The sequence below is a fragment of the Punica granatum genome, chromosome 5 (assembly GCF_007655135.1).
Source record: "Punica granatum isolate Tunisia-2019 chromosome 5, ASM765513v2, whole genome shotgun sequence".
Lineage (NCBI taxonomy): Eukaryota > Viridiplantae > Streptophyta > Magnoliopsida > Myrtales > Lythraceae > Punica > Punica granatum.
In genome coordinates, this window is record NC_045131.1 from 30,554,093 (window position 1) to 30,569,956 (window position 15,864).

The window sequence follows — 15,864 nt, forward strand, 5'->3', positions numbered from 1 at the left end:
ACTTGGGCCTAAAAGTGGGAAGACGAGTTGGGCTTGTGGTATATGGATCTCTGTAAGAAGACATAAAAGAAAGCAATTTATTATCATTGTTCCTTATTTTCTTTCTTTTACAAGGGAGATCCATGAATATAGTATTGTGATGTGATGATGGTTTATTCTTCCCTCTCTCCATATCTAGGTTAAGTTGTGTCACCAACTTGTAATTTTCGCATTCGTACCCATCAAGTTTTTTCTTAGGAGAAAAGAGAACAAGTATAAGAAATGACTAGAAATGAAATGAAATATCCCCTTGGGACGAAAAGTTATTGGGTGATTCTACCTCGTCACGTGGCATGAGGAAACACCAATCAAATTACATGAACTAGGGACTTGGTGCTACTCACTCGAATAATTGTCATAATTATTTTTCATTAAAGAATTCTTATTGATTTTTTCTTACCACGTCATTTGAGGTAGGATCATTTAAAATTTTCTTCCTTAGGATAGAGTGAGAGCATGAATGGAATAATTAATCTACAAGGAAAGAAGTCGAGAATGTGTTAGTAATTAGTACTTATGCATAATGGTATATATCTTTCCTTTTCGTGCATTCCTATATATATGTACCTATTTTGGGTGGAGAGTTTCCTATATATGTAATAAATATTTTTCCACAAAGATATACATAACATAAGGCTTATATTTACTCTATTAGATTACATTTTATTTTATTTTACCATTCTGCTGCTATTAGTAAGACGGAGTCAAATATATAGAGGATGTGTATATATATATATATATATATAGATAACTTCACTAGTCATTGCTCTATTCTTACTCAAATCTCATTTATTGAGTTTCATGAATTTATATAATTTTAGCTAAGTGTCAATTACTGCCGTGAGAGATTACTTATTATAAGTTTAGCTACACTTTTTAAAAATTTATTCAATAAATTTAAATTTATATAATTTTCTAAAATTATAAATATTTATTTACTATTGAAATAACAATAATAGCTATAATTCTAAAAATTAATCAACAAGTTAAATTTTATAAAATTATAAATATTTTTAATATATCTAAAATTATGAATATTTATTTGCTATTGAAATAACAATTTGTGATTTGACTTCTTCTTAATACTACTTTGAAGATTTTCTTCATTTTCATATATGCTATTACTATTTACAATAATATGTGTTATTGTTTATTTTTTATTTATAAAATTATAAATATTCATAATTTTCTTAATTAATTTATTAGAATTATTGTTTATTTTTTATTTGTATAATTACAAATATTCAAAATTTTCGCAGTTAATTTATTTAATTAGTAGTTTCTTCATTTTCATATTTGCTATTATTAATTACAATTATATGTATTATTATTTAATTTTTATATAACTTGTTAATCTATGTATTAGTAAGATATTTACTACTGTACCCTATTTATTATGGCGTAATCAAGTTTATAAATATATAGGTTATGCTATTTGCTCTTTAGTTTTACTGATGAGGGCTGACTTTCTTCATAATTTTACAATGTTGTATATTACCGGCACTGCTAACATGATAAAACCGTTATATAGAAAAATTAAGATCGTGACCATTTGGTGCACTGGTTTAGCTAAATACTATTTCCTCCTTTATGAATATTCTATGTGAATATTTTATCACACTAGAGCTTGCCAGATGCCATGAATTTTTTTCATTGTATATAGGTCGTTTTAAAGGCCCAAGCAATCCTTTTTTATTTTCTCAATTATAAGAAGGTTCAAAGATCTTATAAGACAAAAACAATTCCCTTTTACTGCCCTATGTGTTAATATCTCTCTTTTGTTAATTTTCATGCCAAATATAATCAAATTTTCTTTAGGCAGGAATTGGGAAATGGCATACTGCAATCCAAAGTTTCAATTTAAAAAGGAATTAATCAATAAAGTGTTGGTTAAGTGGTAAGTAACTTTAACTCCATAAGGAGGATAACACAAGTTTGAATCTCGAGAAGCACACTTTTTGAAAGAGAGAATAAATTTTAATACTCGATCTCTCGAATTGCGAAAATAATATCTCCCATAATTTTATTGACAGAAAAAAATATAAGGGACATAAGCGTGGTAAGAAAAAATCTGCAATATCTCAAAAGATCAAAGAAGCAAAGCTCTCGGGAGGACACAATTCTAGCCTGTGAATGCCGATTGATTGCCTCAAGTTTTGGTTCACGAGCCAGTCCGCATAATTATTCCCTCTAAATACACGTGTCGAATAATCACTTATCAGTTTAGATCATATCACAAATGAATATGTTTGCTCCTCCTAGAATTTTTTTTTCTATGATCAGAAGGAAATCATGGACATGTATATTAAAGAGATTGAAAGTAACACATAACCAATGAGTGTCCTATGCTCTAATGTCCTATGTGCCAACTTTCAACAGCTCCAAATGTACTACGTCTCTCTTGTCTACGCATCCCCATCCTTGTTTGTAATTCATCATATGATAAATAAATTAACTTGTTCTTATTAATTATTACAATCGGAGCAATCATGCAAACTCCCCGTAAGATGAAAAAGACCCAACAATTTCATAGCTTCCAAGTAATTTAATTATTGTTTTCCCTTTTTTTTTTGTTTCCTTTCATAAGTATATTATCGGAACTTCTTCCGACGAAAAATATATATTTACTGAATTTGAATTTGATGTCAACATCATCATAATTATGACCAATTCTTATGCCCGCAAGTAACCATTAATTGTTAATCAATCATATTCTTTGGTCATTACATGTACGTAATTGAAAATGAGTCCCAGAATATCCGCAACTCTTGCCCGCTTCATTAATACATTTTCTAATAATGAAATTAATGTTTAGAATTATTCTAAATTAATTAACAAGAGAATAAAACAATTTAGGAAAGACTAGGTTTTCAGAAGAAGTCGAAACCGCGAAGCTTTTTTCCTCCCTCTATGTATAGCCAGGCTGTGAGTCTTGATGCCTAGTCAATTCATACAACTGTAAAAATAGTTTCTGAAACACTATCCTCGATCGTAATTTAAGTCCTCGAGGAAAAGATGCTCTCCCGATTATTCATAAGTAGTGACACACATGTCACCATTAATATGCTACGTACTTGGATTCTGGGAAGTTCGTGCCGATACGTTTGGTGTCAAAGAAGGAGGAGGCAGGTTACATTGTAAGGAAAGACAACGTGATATGTTCTTTGATATGAGCTTATTATCATTATGCTTGTTAATTAGTGAAACTGGAAGCTTGAGTTTTTCATTATTAAGATCATGTACATATATTGCTGGTGTACAAAGTAAAAGAGGAAAGCTAATATTTATTGCTTAATATATGAGTAACTAATAAGGCTAGCTATAAATATATGATACAAATATCTCCGCTAATCTTGGTAATATAGATATATCCTGTAATACTCCCCTCAAGTTGGAACATGAGGATCAGGAATGCCCAACTTGCCCAAGAGAAAGTGGAATCGATTTCGCCCTAAAGCCTTCGTAAAGATATATGCAAGTTGCAGCCTTGTCGAAACATGCGAAGTCTTAATCACGCGAGACCGAATGTATTAACGAGCAAAGTGGTAATCTATCTCTATATGTTTCGTCAGCTCGTGAAACACCAAGCTAATTGCAATATGTAGAGCAGCTTGATTGTCACAGAACAACCGAGTAGTTTCACTATAATCTATCCCAAGAGAACGAAGCAGACTCCGGAGCCATAGGACTTCACTGACTGCTCCTGCCATGGCTCGATATTCCGCTTTAGTTGAAGAACGAGACACCGTGGATTGCTTCTTTGTCTTCCAGGAGATGGAACACCCTCCTAATGTAACAAAATATCATGTGGTCGAGCGACGCGTCATTGGGCAACTAGCCCAATCTGAATCGCAATAGACTTCAAGTTCCAATGACCTTGGCCGTAGAAAAGTTCCCTGTCCCGGAGACTGCTTTAAATACCGAAGTACCCGCATCGCGGCATCCCAGTATTCCTGACGTGGCTCTTGCATAAATTGAGACAATATATGCACGGGATAGCTAAGTTCCGGCAGCGTAATCGTCAGATAAATCAGACGACCAACTAGCTGTCTATACTGGCTAGGATTATTGATAGGAGCCCCCGATTTTGATGAAAGCTGATGATGTTGCTCCATTGGAAAGGGGGATGGTCAAGCACCAAGTATCCTGCATTCTGTGAGTATATCGAGCACATACTTCCTTTGATTGAGAAAAAGCCCAGATTCCATCCTGCTTACTTCAATCCCAAGAAAATATCGTACTAGTCCTAGATCCTTTATGTGAAAACACTTATCAAGGTACCGCTTGAAGCATGTGCACTGCTCATGATTATTGCCCACTACAAGAATGTCATCGACATATACCAAGGCCGCAAGAAAAATATCACCATGATTAAATACGAAGAGCGAATGATCCGCTCCAGATTGCCGAAATCCATAATGCTGCATAGATTCTGCAAGTTTAGCTTACCAGTTGCGCAAAGCCTGCCTCAACCCGTAGAGTGATTTCCGGAGTCGACAAACTACTCCCTGTCCTCGATAAGAATATCCAGGTGGTAATCGCATATAAACTTCTTCGTCAAGATCTCCATGCAGAAATGCATTGTTAACATCCATCTGATGTATCTCCTACCCCTTTGCCACTGCCACAGCTAATAGACATCTGACGGTGACCAACTTTGCTACTGGTGCGAAAGTCTCATTAAAATCCACTCCTTCAACCTGAGTGAATCCTTTTGCAACAAGTCGTGCCTTGTATCTCTCTATACTCCCATCGGCTCGACGTTTAATCTTGTACACCTACTTGCAAGCAATTGGTCACTTCCCTAGAGGTAAATCCTCGATGGTCCATGTCCCATTGGACTCTAGTGCTTTGATTTCTTCTGCCATAGCCTGTCTCCATCAAGGATTAGCCGCTGCATTCTGATGAGACGTAGGTTCTACCTCCGAGTCCCAAGCACTCACATACGCCAGATATCGATTAGATGTACCATAATAAGATAAATATTGCTGAATAGAATGAACCATACCTGAGGATTTCGATGAAGTAGATGAGCCGGGGAGGGGGGTGTGTAAGGCAGTGTGAATACGGACTTCAAAATCTTTCAAATACTTGGGTGCAGACTTAATCCTATCAGAACATCGTAACGTTTGTTCCGCAACCTCCACTTCAGTTCCAGATCTATCAGGAAAAATCGTGCCTTCCACTTCCTCTGTCGATGGTTCATCGTTCATTCTAGACTGCCCATCTGCTAGAATGACATGTTCTAGCTCATCACTTTCTTCCCTCTCGTAACCCATTGGGCCTAAAGGATTCGTAAGCCCATTTTCTCATTCTCCTTCAGCTGAAACCTTTAATCTCGACTCCCCCTGACTCCTTATTTGATGAACATGCTTCTCAGTGTTAATAAAGAAATGACCCCTATCTTCCTTGCCCGCATCAACCATCTGCAAAAAATGAAACTCCCTATCACAAAATCGAACATCTCGAGTCACAAATATCTCGTTCTTCTCAAGATCATAAACTCTCCAACCCTTCTTGCCGTACGGATAACCGACAAACATGCAATGACGAGAGCGAGGTTTGAACTTATCCTTATCTCTGGGCCTGTCATGAGAGTAGCACAAGCATCCAAATATCCTCAAGTTAAAATAATTCGGTGGCCTTCCAAACAGAACTTCATATGAGCTCTTACCTTCCAAAAGTGATGTGGGAGTTACATTAATCAGATGCGCCGCCGTGGTGACACATTCTCCCCAGAACTCAGTCGATAGTCCTGCTTGGAAAAGTAGTGAACACACAACATTTAATATGTGCTTATGCTTTATCTCGACACGTTCATTTTGTTGGGGCGTGTTTGTGCAGGATGTTTGATGAATGATACCTTTGATGGAAAAATAATTCTGCAAATCCCGCGAAATAAACTCCTTCCCATTGTCACTTTGCACTATTTTCACAGTGCGATCAAACTGATTCTTCACCAATTTGCAGAAATTAATTAGATGACGTTGTGTCTCCGATTTTTCCTGCAAAAAATACAACCAAATTGCACGACTATAATCATCCACAATTGTCAAAAAATAACGAGCCCCAGAGATAGATGCCACCTTATAAGGTCCCCACAAATCACAATGAATCAATTGAAATGGAAATTCAGCTTTTTCATGCTTAAGTCAAAGCTTGACCGAGTCTGTTTTGCTCGAAAACAAACATCACACTCCTTATTTGTAGCTGCAATTGATTCTAAATTGATACCATTAAGTTTGATTCGTCGTGATGGATGTCCAAGTCGCATGTGCCACAAATCACTCGTCTCATCACTGATGACCCGATTAGCCTGCTCCTTGATGCCCACACGCCGAAGATAATACACACCCCCTTGGAGCTCACCCACTCCAATCGTCCTCCTCGTGATACGGGCATGTATTAGACAATAATCGGTGTACAATATTATACAACAATCCAAATCTCTAGACAGTTGAGATGCAGAAATAAGATTGCAATTGAATTTTGGAACCAATAGAACGTCCGAGAGGACGAGAGGGCCTATATGTATGCGACCAATCCCGCAAGCATCAGAAATTCCTCCATTCGGTATATGGATCTTCAGCCTCTTGGTGAGTATTCGTGATTCAACAAATAAATCTGCACATCCTGTCATATTCTAGAGGCTCCACTATCAATTATCCAATCATGCCCAAAATTCACTAGAATAAAATTTTTACCAGTATTAGGTTGCATATTATCATCATCGGGCCTGAGAAAATCAAGTAACTTCTGGAAGGCCGAATCTGAAATACGAGAAAACTTGTTCAAATCGCTGCTACTAGGCTGTCCAATGTGCGACTGGTGGGCCGACAGCCCAGCGAATTGATTCCGGCCCAGGTGTGAATGCCCTAACTGAGCCTGATGGGCCTGCAGCCCAGCGAACTGATTTGGGCCCAAACCGGCCCCGCGCTTCTGTCCCTGATGGGCCTGTAGCCCAGCGAACTGATTCGGGCCCAGACCGGCCTCACGCTTCTGCCCGCCCATTCCTCCTGTCGCTCCTCCCGTCTTTCTCCCTTGACTCGAAAACACTAATTTCCCTCTTTCTGTCGCTCCCTTCGGCTCCCAGTTCATCAGGTAGCCATGCAACAGCCAACAAACGTTCTTGACATGGCCCGGACGACCGCAATGGCAACAAGTCTTGGCCGCGTTCGTTGCTCCTCTGCCTCCTCCCTGTCCTCCGTAAGTTGAATTGCCACCTCCCTGCATCTCTAATTTCTTTTCTCCCATTCTGCCCAGGAACGCCGCTCCATCCGGTGCGGTGTTTTCGTGCGATAAGGCCACCAAATTTTCTCTTTCTTCGTGCAGAATCATCGCTAGCACTTTATTGAGGGAGTGGGCAGGCTCATGGCTCAGGATATTCGACCTCACCGTGCTGAATTCCGAGCCCAATCCCATCAAAAATTGATAGGTCTTCTCCCATTCCTTCTGTGCAGTGTACACCTTAAACGTCGAGCACGAACATGTTGGTGTCTCCAGGTAATTTTCTAGCTCATCCCAAAGGGTTTTTAGCTGAGAATAATATCTCGAAACTAACATCCCTTCCTGTTTCAAACTCTCTATTTCAGCCTTTAACTGATAAACTCTTGTTTCGTTTCCTTGCGAGTATCTTTCACGCATATCTTCCCACAAGGTCTGTGCTACTGTAGCACAGGCCACACTGGACTGAAGTTCAGGATCCAATGTGTTGAAAATCCACGATATCACCAGGGCATTGCCCATGTCCCATTGTGCACAATTAGAGTCGCCTTCTGGTGGTCTTGGCACCGACCCATCCACCATTCCAACCTTGTTCTTGGTGATCAAGGCTGTTGTCATGGCTCTCGACCATGTCAGGTAATTTGAGTCATTTAACTTGCAGTTAATTAAACTTACCCCGGTATAATTTGATGGGTTGACAGTATAAATAGATGATTGATCAACCCCGACAGCCTCAATGCTGCCCTTTTTCGATGATTCTTCATTCCTCTCCATTCCTGCCAACACTCAGACAACAACAACAGCTCTAGGCAAGGTATAATCTGAACCCAGCACCACACTGCTCTGATACCATGTTAATTAGTGAAACTGGAAGCTTGAGTTTTTCATTATTCAGATCATGTACATATATTGCTAGTGTACAAAGTAAAAGAGGAAAGCTCATATCTATTGCCTAATATATGAGTAACTAATAAGGCTAACTATAAATATATGATACAAATATCACCGCTAATCTTAGTAATATGGATATATCCTGTAATAATACTCGTACCAAATTGTAGATATCTTAATGTTACATATTCATGGTATTCCAAACAGGGCAGTAATCAGCTCCATATTAATTCCGATTAGAAATTTACAATGATTCGGGAAATTCTGGCCCCGAAAAATCAACACTATTAAAGAACATCGTACGTATCAATAATTGGAGAAATTAATTGAATTGAAAAGTGTTTGCCCCTCGCACAAGTAATCACACTCATACCCAACTGTTCCTTAAATTACGAATATTTATTGCATAATTCAGGGAATACGGAACTCTCTTCGATCACTTCACGCATTGCATTATATATAAATTATTCCATGCAGGCCAACCCATATAAATACCCCATCACCCCTTCGATTCACACAATTTGCTCAATTTGAGAAAGAGAGAAATGGCACTAAGTTGGGTCCTTCACTCAGCTTGCCATGTCTTGGGGTACCCTACAAGGTCAGAAGATCATCAAATGACCTTGCAGACCCCAGAAAATATCAAGATGAAGAAGAGGTCGATGACAAATATGAAGGACGGTTCGTGTCGTGATGATCAGTTGGGGAGCTTCCAGATGCCGCTGCACTACCCGAGGTACTCGAAGGCTGAGTATGAGAAGATGGAGGAGTGGAAGGTGGACCGACTCCTTCAGCAATATGGGATTAGCTTTAGTGGCAGTCTCGATGAGAAGAGGGAATTCGCCATTGGAACGTTCCTTTGGCCCGACCAATTTTAAGCTCGATATATATATGTATGTATAACCTCCATACACTTTATGGTACTTATGGAGAGAGGGGGGAGAGAGACGTTGCTCAAGTTAGAAATAATAATATATATACAATATATATATATATATATATATATGACGAAAGCAGATGCACTTAAAAGTGCACGCACGAGTGGGGTTTGTACGTAAAATAAATGTTGAAATAATTAGTTTGGTGATTAAAGATGAGTAGTCTTTTGAGTTATGTGCAATTATATGTGTCATGCTTTTTTTGGATCATGATTTCAGGTTTTCAGTGTTGTGTTTTTATTTTTATTGACATCACAAACTTTAAAAAAGCTAGTAAAATCTTGAACGAACAACAGTTATATCATTGTCATGGCATACAGAACAGGGATCGAGCGATGATTATTTCCCTTGTGGCATCGCTCGTCCTATACTTGCTCAAATTTCTAGATCTGCCTTGAACAAAGTTCGTCGCACGCACGTAAGTCCTGAGATTAGAAGGTCAGCTATGAACATGTCAGATGAGATTCTTATTTAGTCGAGATAGTTGATGGAGTCAGATGTGTGTATATATATATATATATATATATATGTATGTATATATATAAAATAATTTCTGTAATCAACTGGTAAGTTAATCTGGAATGTTGATGGAGCACAAGAATAAGAAATGACTAGAAACATGGAATATATGCCCTTCTATATATACTTACGATGAGATACTTACAATAATAAAAGGAGGGATGACGCGAGTGGAATCTACATAGCTGTGTTAGTTGAGTGTAAGCAGGAGAAGTTATTGAGTGATATTATTTCATCACTTGACATGAGAAAATATTAATTAAATTACATAAAATAAAAAAATTTGTATCAATCACTCGAATAATTATTATAATTATTTTTTATTTGTTCTTGTCATATCAGTGTCAGGTAAGATTATTAAATTATTTTTTTTGCAAGGAGTTTCAATTTTCATAGGAGAAAGCAAGTTTAAATCACATTTGTTGAGAGATGAATAATTTTTTACACGATGTTTGATTTGTAAAAAAAAAAAAAAACGAAACGGGTAGGGGAGGGGGGCATTTTTCCATGTTTGGATATGCTAATTTTAAGAAAGGGGATGGGACATATTAATCAATCTATCCCAGTTTATTTTCCTTTCCCTTCTTTCCTTCCATTATTAGTCTATCCAAACAATGAGAACCTAATCCCTCCATTTCCCGTCTCTTCCTTCTCCTTCCCTCCCCCTCTTTCCCTTGCAAAGTGACATCCAAATAGTGTTCCCTTGCAAAGTGATATCTAAATAGTGTTATCGTTCGATCTCTCGAAATTATAAGAGTAATGTATTCCATAAATTTTTAATTTTAAAAAAAGAGTCAAGAGAATGTGAGATAGTAAGTGGTTATTTATGCATAATTATCTTTTATTTTATTGCATTATTACTATCTATTACTTCACCAATTATAGTAGCTAAAGAAAAAAAAGTATCTAAATTTGATAAATAAAACTTAAAGCTCTTATTTAAAGAATAAATCAGGCAAATTAATTTTTTATTATATTTTTGTGAAGTAAGTACTCACAGAAGCTCAAAGGGTGAATACCAAATCAAGATGAAGTACATAAACGAGGCGCGGAAGCCCTATATCGTCTCCATTAGCAAGAGATCAAGCTCAGGGGGGCTTACAAGTCTTTGAATTCCTAGAGGAGAAAACACAAAATTCAACTACTAATTTGTAAAGATATGGATCTTCATGATAATTATGTTGCGTTTGGTTTCATAGTAGGATTTTAAAATCAGATTTTGATTTTGAAAAAAAGTGGTATAAATGGGACTCACTCTTTGACTTTGTATGAATTATATTGTTTTATTGTAGAAAAAAGTGGTATAAATGAGACTCACTCTTTGACTGTGTATGAATTATTTTATTTTGTAGTGGGTAGAGTTAAATTAGAATTGTGATTCTAAAATAATATCATGAAACCAAACAGGGCTTTAGTGTTGCGGAGTGCCATAGGTTATAATGAAAGTTCATGAGAGTAATATAAAGAAATGAAAAGCTAAATAAATAGACATAGGTAGTAATTTCTAGAGTCAGAATCGAACATAAAACCCTTTATTAGTTTTTAGGCGAGATTAGAGCAAGTTTCCTAGAAATTATTCTTCTTTATTCCGGTGGATAGAAATTATTCTATTTTTAGGTGTGTACCTGGTATTCAAAAATTCAACGAGCTCTTATTAATCTAGTTTGTGTCGGGTCGGCATATTATGGATAAAACTATCCGAAGCAAGGATTTTCTCTATTTTTAATACTAAAATTCAAGACATTGGTTAAGAGAAATAAGCGTCGGACAGCTTGAACTTAAACTTATTTTAATTTTTAATACATATAATTATTTTTCTTTGATTAAGTACTGTATATATGCTATTAAGAACAGATTACTCATATTATTTTAAATAGCTAGCGTTCTTATGTGAACCTTGTTTTGGCTGCTTCCTGGACGCTACAAAAATATTTGAAATATAAAAAAAAAATTGAAATTTTGGATGCGGTGGACAAGATGACACCAAGGTTAGCCACACATTACTTCAAGAAAACAGTACTACAACTGCTGAAATGGAGCCAAGTGAGCAGCAATAATAAAACTTCGTGTGCTCCACACTGTATTATGCAGACACGTATACAAATATATATATATATATATATATGCTAGCTTCAAAGTAGGGTTTAGGTATACAGATAGACACGATCCCATGTATGAATATAATGAATTGTTCTCTGCCATATGTTTCGGATTTTTGGTCTGTGTGCAGTGCGTCTGCAGAGAAAGCATTCTGCAAACATAATTATTGCCACTGCAAATTGACAGGACCTAGAAGCTTCAAAAGCTGCTTGATCTCTCCCCCTTCATCACCCAACTTTTGTTCCATGAATGGCGAATTGAATCGTTTCGATATTTATCGTACCTCTATGATTGTTTCGCCCCCGCGTGTGGAGACTCTCGACGGGACGGGTCGAAACAATCATAGAATGTGTACTCTCCATGATTAATGTTTGATGAAGAACAAAACTCGTACATAATATATGGTACAGCGATATACATTTCCGCGAAATACTCTCGTCCAAGCAGCTTTCTGCATGTTCTACCTTTATCTTTTTTATTCTTGTATTATTTTTCTAGTCTTTTCTTACAAGAAAAAAATTATGAAAATACACTCCGTGCCTTCTTCGTCTCTAGCCAAAGTACGTACTATGAGATAATAAGATGTTTTGAAAGCTTTTTAACGTATATGCAACTTAATTTCTATTAGAAGAGGAGTTAAGATCCCTATAGCTGCGTGATGTGGGAAAAATTATTTGAATGATACAAAACCTTTTAAGTTGTAACGCGAAAGGTACAAAAAATTTTTTTTGTAACAATTTGATGCAAAACGTATCAAATTGTTTCAATCAAGTACAATCCGTCAATTTCCGTGACGCCTTTAAGAATTTATGACGTGGTACGTGACGTGACAAGCCTTATGACACGTGATTTGATGCCGTTAATAATATTTGACGTGGCACGTGACGTGGCAAGTTTTATGACACGTGGCTGAAAAATTTTAGCATAATATAATAAATGGGTACAAAATCTTATTAAGATGTAACAAATTGGTACAAAAACTTTATTAAGATATAACGAAATGGTACAAAACGTTTTGTATAATGTAACAAATTGATACAAATAGCGGAACAAAAAACAACTACACCTAATTAAAATAATAAATGGGAGATCCGTATTGAATGGTATTGCATGATTTATACATATCCAAAGATGGGAAGACCGATATTACGATAATAGGGAGTTATATTACCATGAGCGAAAAAAATATCTAGTAGTATGAATTTGCATTATAAATTTTGGTCTCTCTGAATTTCGAGAGAAGTACATGAGTTCGAAAGAAAATATTGGATGAAAAAATAAAGAGGAGATCTTTCATTCCAAAAATTTCTGACGTGTCACATAACGATCTCATCGCTTGACAATTTTGCCATTTTTCATGACAGGTCGAGTTAACCCAATTAACGTCACAATTATGGACAAGACTAAGGGATGTCCCGTTCCTTGAAGAAATGCGGATCACCATTTATTATGGATGTTCCCGCAGCACCATTCAATATGAATCTCCCCTTTTATTATTTTAATTAGGTGTATTTGTCCTTGTTTCCACTATTTGTATCAATTTGTTACATCATACAAAACGTTTTGTACCATTTCGTCACATCTTAATAAAGTTTTGTATCAATTTGTTACATCTTAATAATGTTTTGTACTCATTTGTTACATCATGCTAAAAGTTTTCAGTCACGTGTCATAAGACTTGCCACGTCAGATATTCTTAACGATATTCAGTTACGTGTCATAAGGCTTGTCACGTTGCGTGTCACGTCAAAATTCTTAACGGCGTCGACAGAAATTGACGGATTGTACTTGATTGAAATAATTTGATAAGTTTTGTATCAAATTGTTACAAAAAAAAAGATTTTATACCGTCCGCATTACAACTTAAAAGATTTTGTATTGTTCAAGTAATTTTCTCCGCGTGATGCGCTTAGACCTATGCATGAATCAAAATAGTTCGCATGCGTAGGTTCAACAGATTACACATATGCATCTGATAGAGCTAGCTAGTACCCTGATTCGGAGTAGCCCGATAATCTAATATCAGGCGGGATTTTTGTGCTACTATCAAACAAACAATTACTGTTCCTGTAATTGATAGATGGGGAGAGATACCAAAATTCAAAGCAAATAGTAGATGGGCATTACTTATTTATTTAGATGTGTAATACTCAATTAAATGCCTGAAAGTAAAAAATTGATCCCACAATGAGTCTATTGATTTTCACCAATAAATATTTTAATTGATTTTTATTTATTCATTATGAATAAATAATATTGGTCGAATATTTAGTCATAAATTGCTGGTTGGGAGGATCCCCTTGCCTATAATTGTATGGAAAGTTCCATCGCCACCTGGTGGTGGTACAATCACCAGGGGCAAATCTGTAATTTGGCATGATGATCCCATTGCAGGAAACCCCTACAATAAATAGGAGAGGAAGAACTACAACTACGGTCAGCCCAGGTGGACACATAACATAAACATCTATCGATATTCCAACATTCCATTCCAAACTGACCCTTAGCTAGCTCATCCAATATGGACCAAATCATTGTCACTACTGATCATGATGATCATCAGATCATGAGTCAGATCCAGAAGGTTCATCAACAACTTGTTCATGTCCTTCTGATTAAGAAGCTCCTGTGCTTCCTCGGAATCCGGACTACCCTTCAGTTCCTATTGGTAGCCTCCTTCTCGTTGGTTTCGATATTGTTGGCTATTTTCTTGTGCTGTTATCGTTACTACTCCTCAGGCCACCTTCCTCTCTTCCCGGACAACGACTTCTTCTACTTCTCGACGGTCATCTTCTCGCTCTTCACCCACGCCCTCGAGCGGAAGTACATGTTCCTCCTTTGCAATGGCATCCTTGCTTTCCTTGCCAAGAGCCTCCGCTTGAGCAGCAGCAGCACATCTGACCCTGACCCTGTAGTCGTTGACATGAAAGCTCTGCCGGCCACTGATGGGATCATTGAATTGCCCGAGGCCGTTGGAGTTGCTGTGTCAGCTGAGGAGGAGGAAGATAATGCAGCAGCTATTGTAGCTGATGAAGAAGGAGAGCGAGAACGAGAAGAAAAAGAGGAAGAAGGAGACGATGGAGCTGATGATCGAGACATGGCCGGTGATTCTTCATTCTTGGAAGCAGCCCATGAAGGGGGGAGTGAAGCTTTGGTAACGGAGTTTGATGATGATGACGGAGTAGAAGGGGATTATTGTTTGGAGGATGAGGAAGCTGCAGCAGCAGCCACGGAAGGTGTGACGATGGCTAACGGTACTAGCAGTGAGGAGCTGATGAGCACGGATGAGTTGAATAAGAAGATCGAGGAGTTCATCAGGAAGATGAAGGAGGAGATCAGGATCGAAGCGCAGAGTCAGTTGATTGCGGTTTGATGTTCTCATGCATTTCGTCGCTTGTTACTCGTATAACTTTCGTTGCAGATTAGCGAGAAGAACATTTTCTATTTTTCTTTTTAGTGCTAAATTATGCGTAGTTATCTCGTTTAAGTCAAGTCTCATGAGAAGGTTTTCATCTAGTGCAAGACTTTTAAACTACGATAGAATTTTACTGCTTTTCTTATCACAGCGCAACATCTTGATCACATTCATAATCGAGTTATTTTAATTTATGATATTAAGGGAATTAATATGTACGTACACAATTGAGCAACATGCTCACGTACATGCATGAGTCAACGCAGTCGATCTTGTTCGAAATTTCTGAAGTGAATTCAGTGGAAGAAGGGGACATTAATCATGAATAAAATATAAGGAAGAAGAAAGAAAGATTCTTTCAATTAGAAGGTTGACTTTATTGACGAGTTGTGTGGAAAATACTAGAGGCGACAAGAATTTCCACGGACCTTTCCATGATATCGTGATATCTTCAAACTTTGGACTCAATTCTATAAATTGTATCATATATATCATATATATATATATATTATAAACTCAATTTTATAAATTATATCATATAATACATGTACTATAATAATGGATACATAGTATACAATACATGAAATATATATTAGATTTTTATTTCTTATTATTGAGCTGACATACGAATTATTACTAATTGCATTTATCGTAACTTCTTTTCTAGAAAACGCTTTCCAATTCATTCCAACATTATAGTAAAGTCTAGTCAATTAGAGAGGCCGCACTGACGTGCAA

The 15,864-nt window shown here is 36.9% G+C and overlaps 1 protein-coding gene across 1 annotated transcript; it reads left to right on the forward strand.

Annotated features, from left to right (window-relative positions):
• The first annotated feature begins 14,133 nt into the window (after positions 1-14,133).
• Positions 14,134-15,276, forward strand: LOC116206795. Its single transcript, XM_031539600.1, has one exon. The coding sequence runs from the start codon at positions 14,233-14,235 to the stop codon at positions 15,082-15,084; it is 852 nt and encodes a 283-aa protein (XP_031395460.1). The 5' UTR covers positions 14,134-14,232; the 3' UTR covers positions 15,085-15,276.
• The last annotated feature ends 588 nt before the right edge of the window (positions 15,277-15,864 follow it).

Bases quoted from the DNA above. Each gene is read 5' to 3' on its own strand.
- LOC116206795 (XM_031539600.1), top strand. From the start codon at position 14,233: ATGGACCAAATCATTGTCACTACTGATCATGATGATCATCAGATCATG.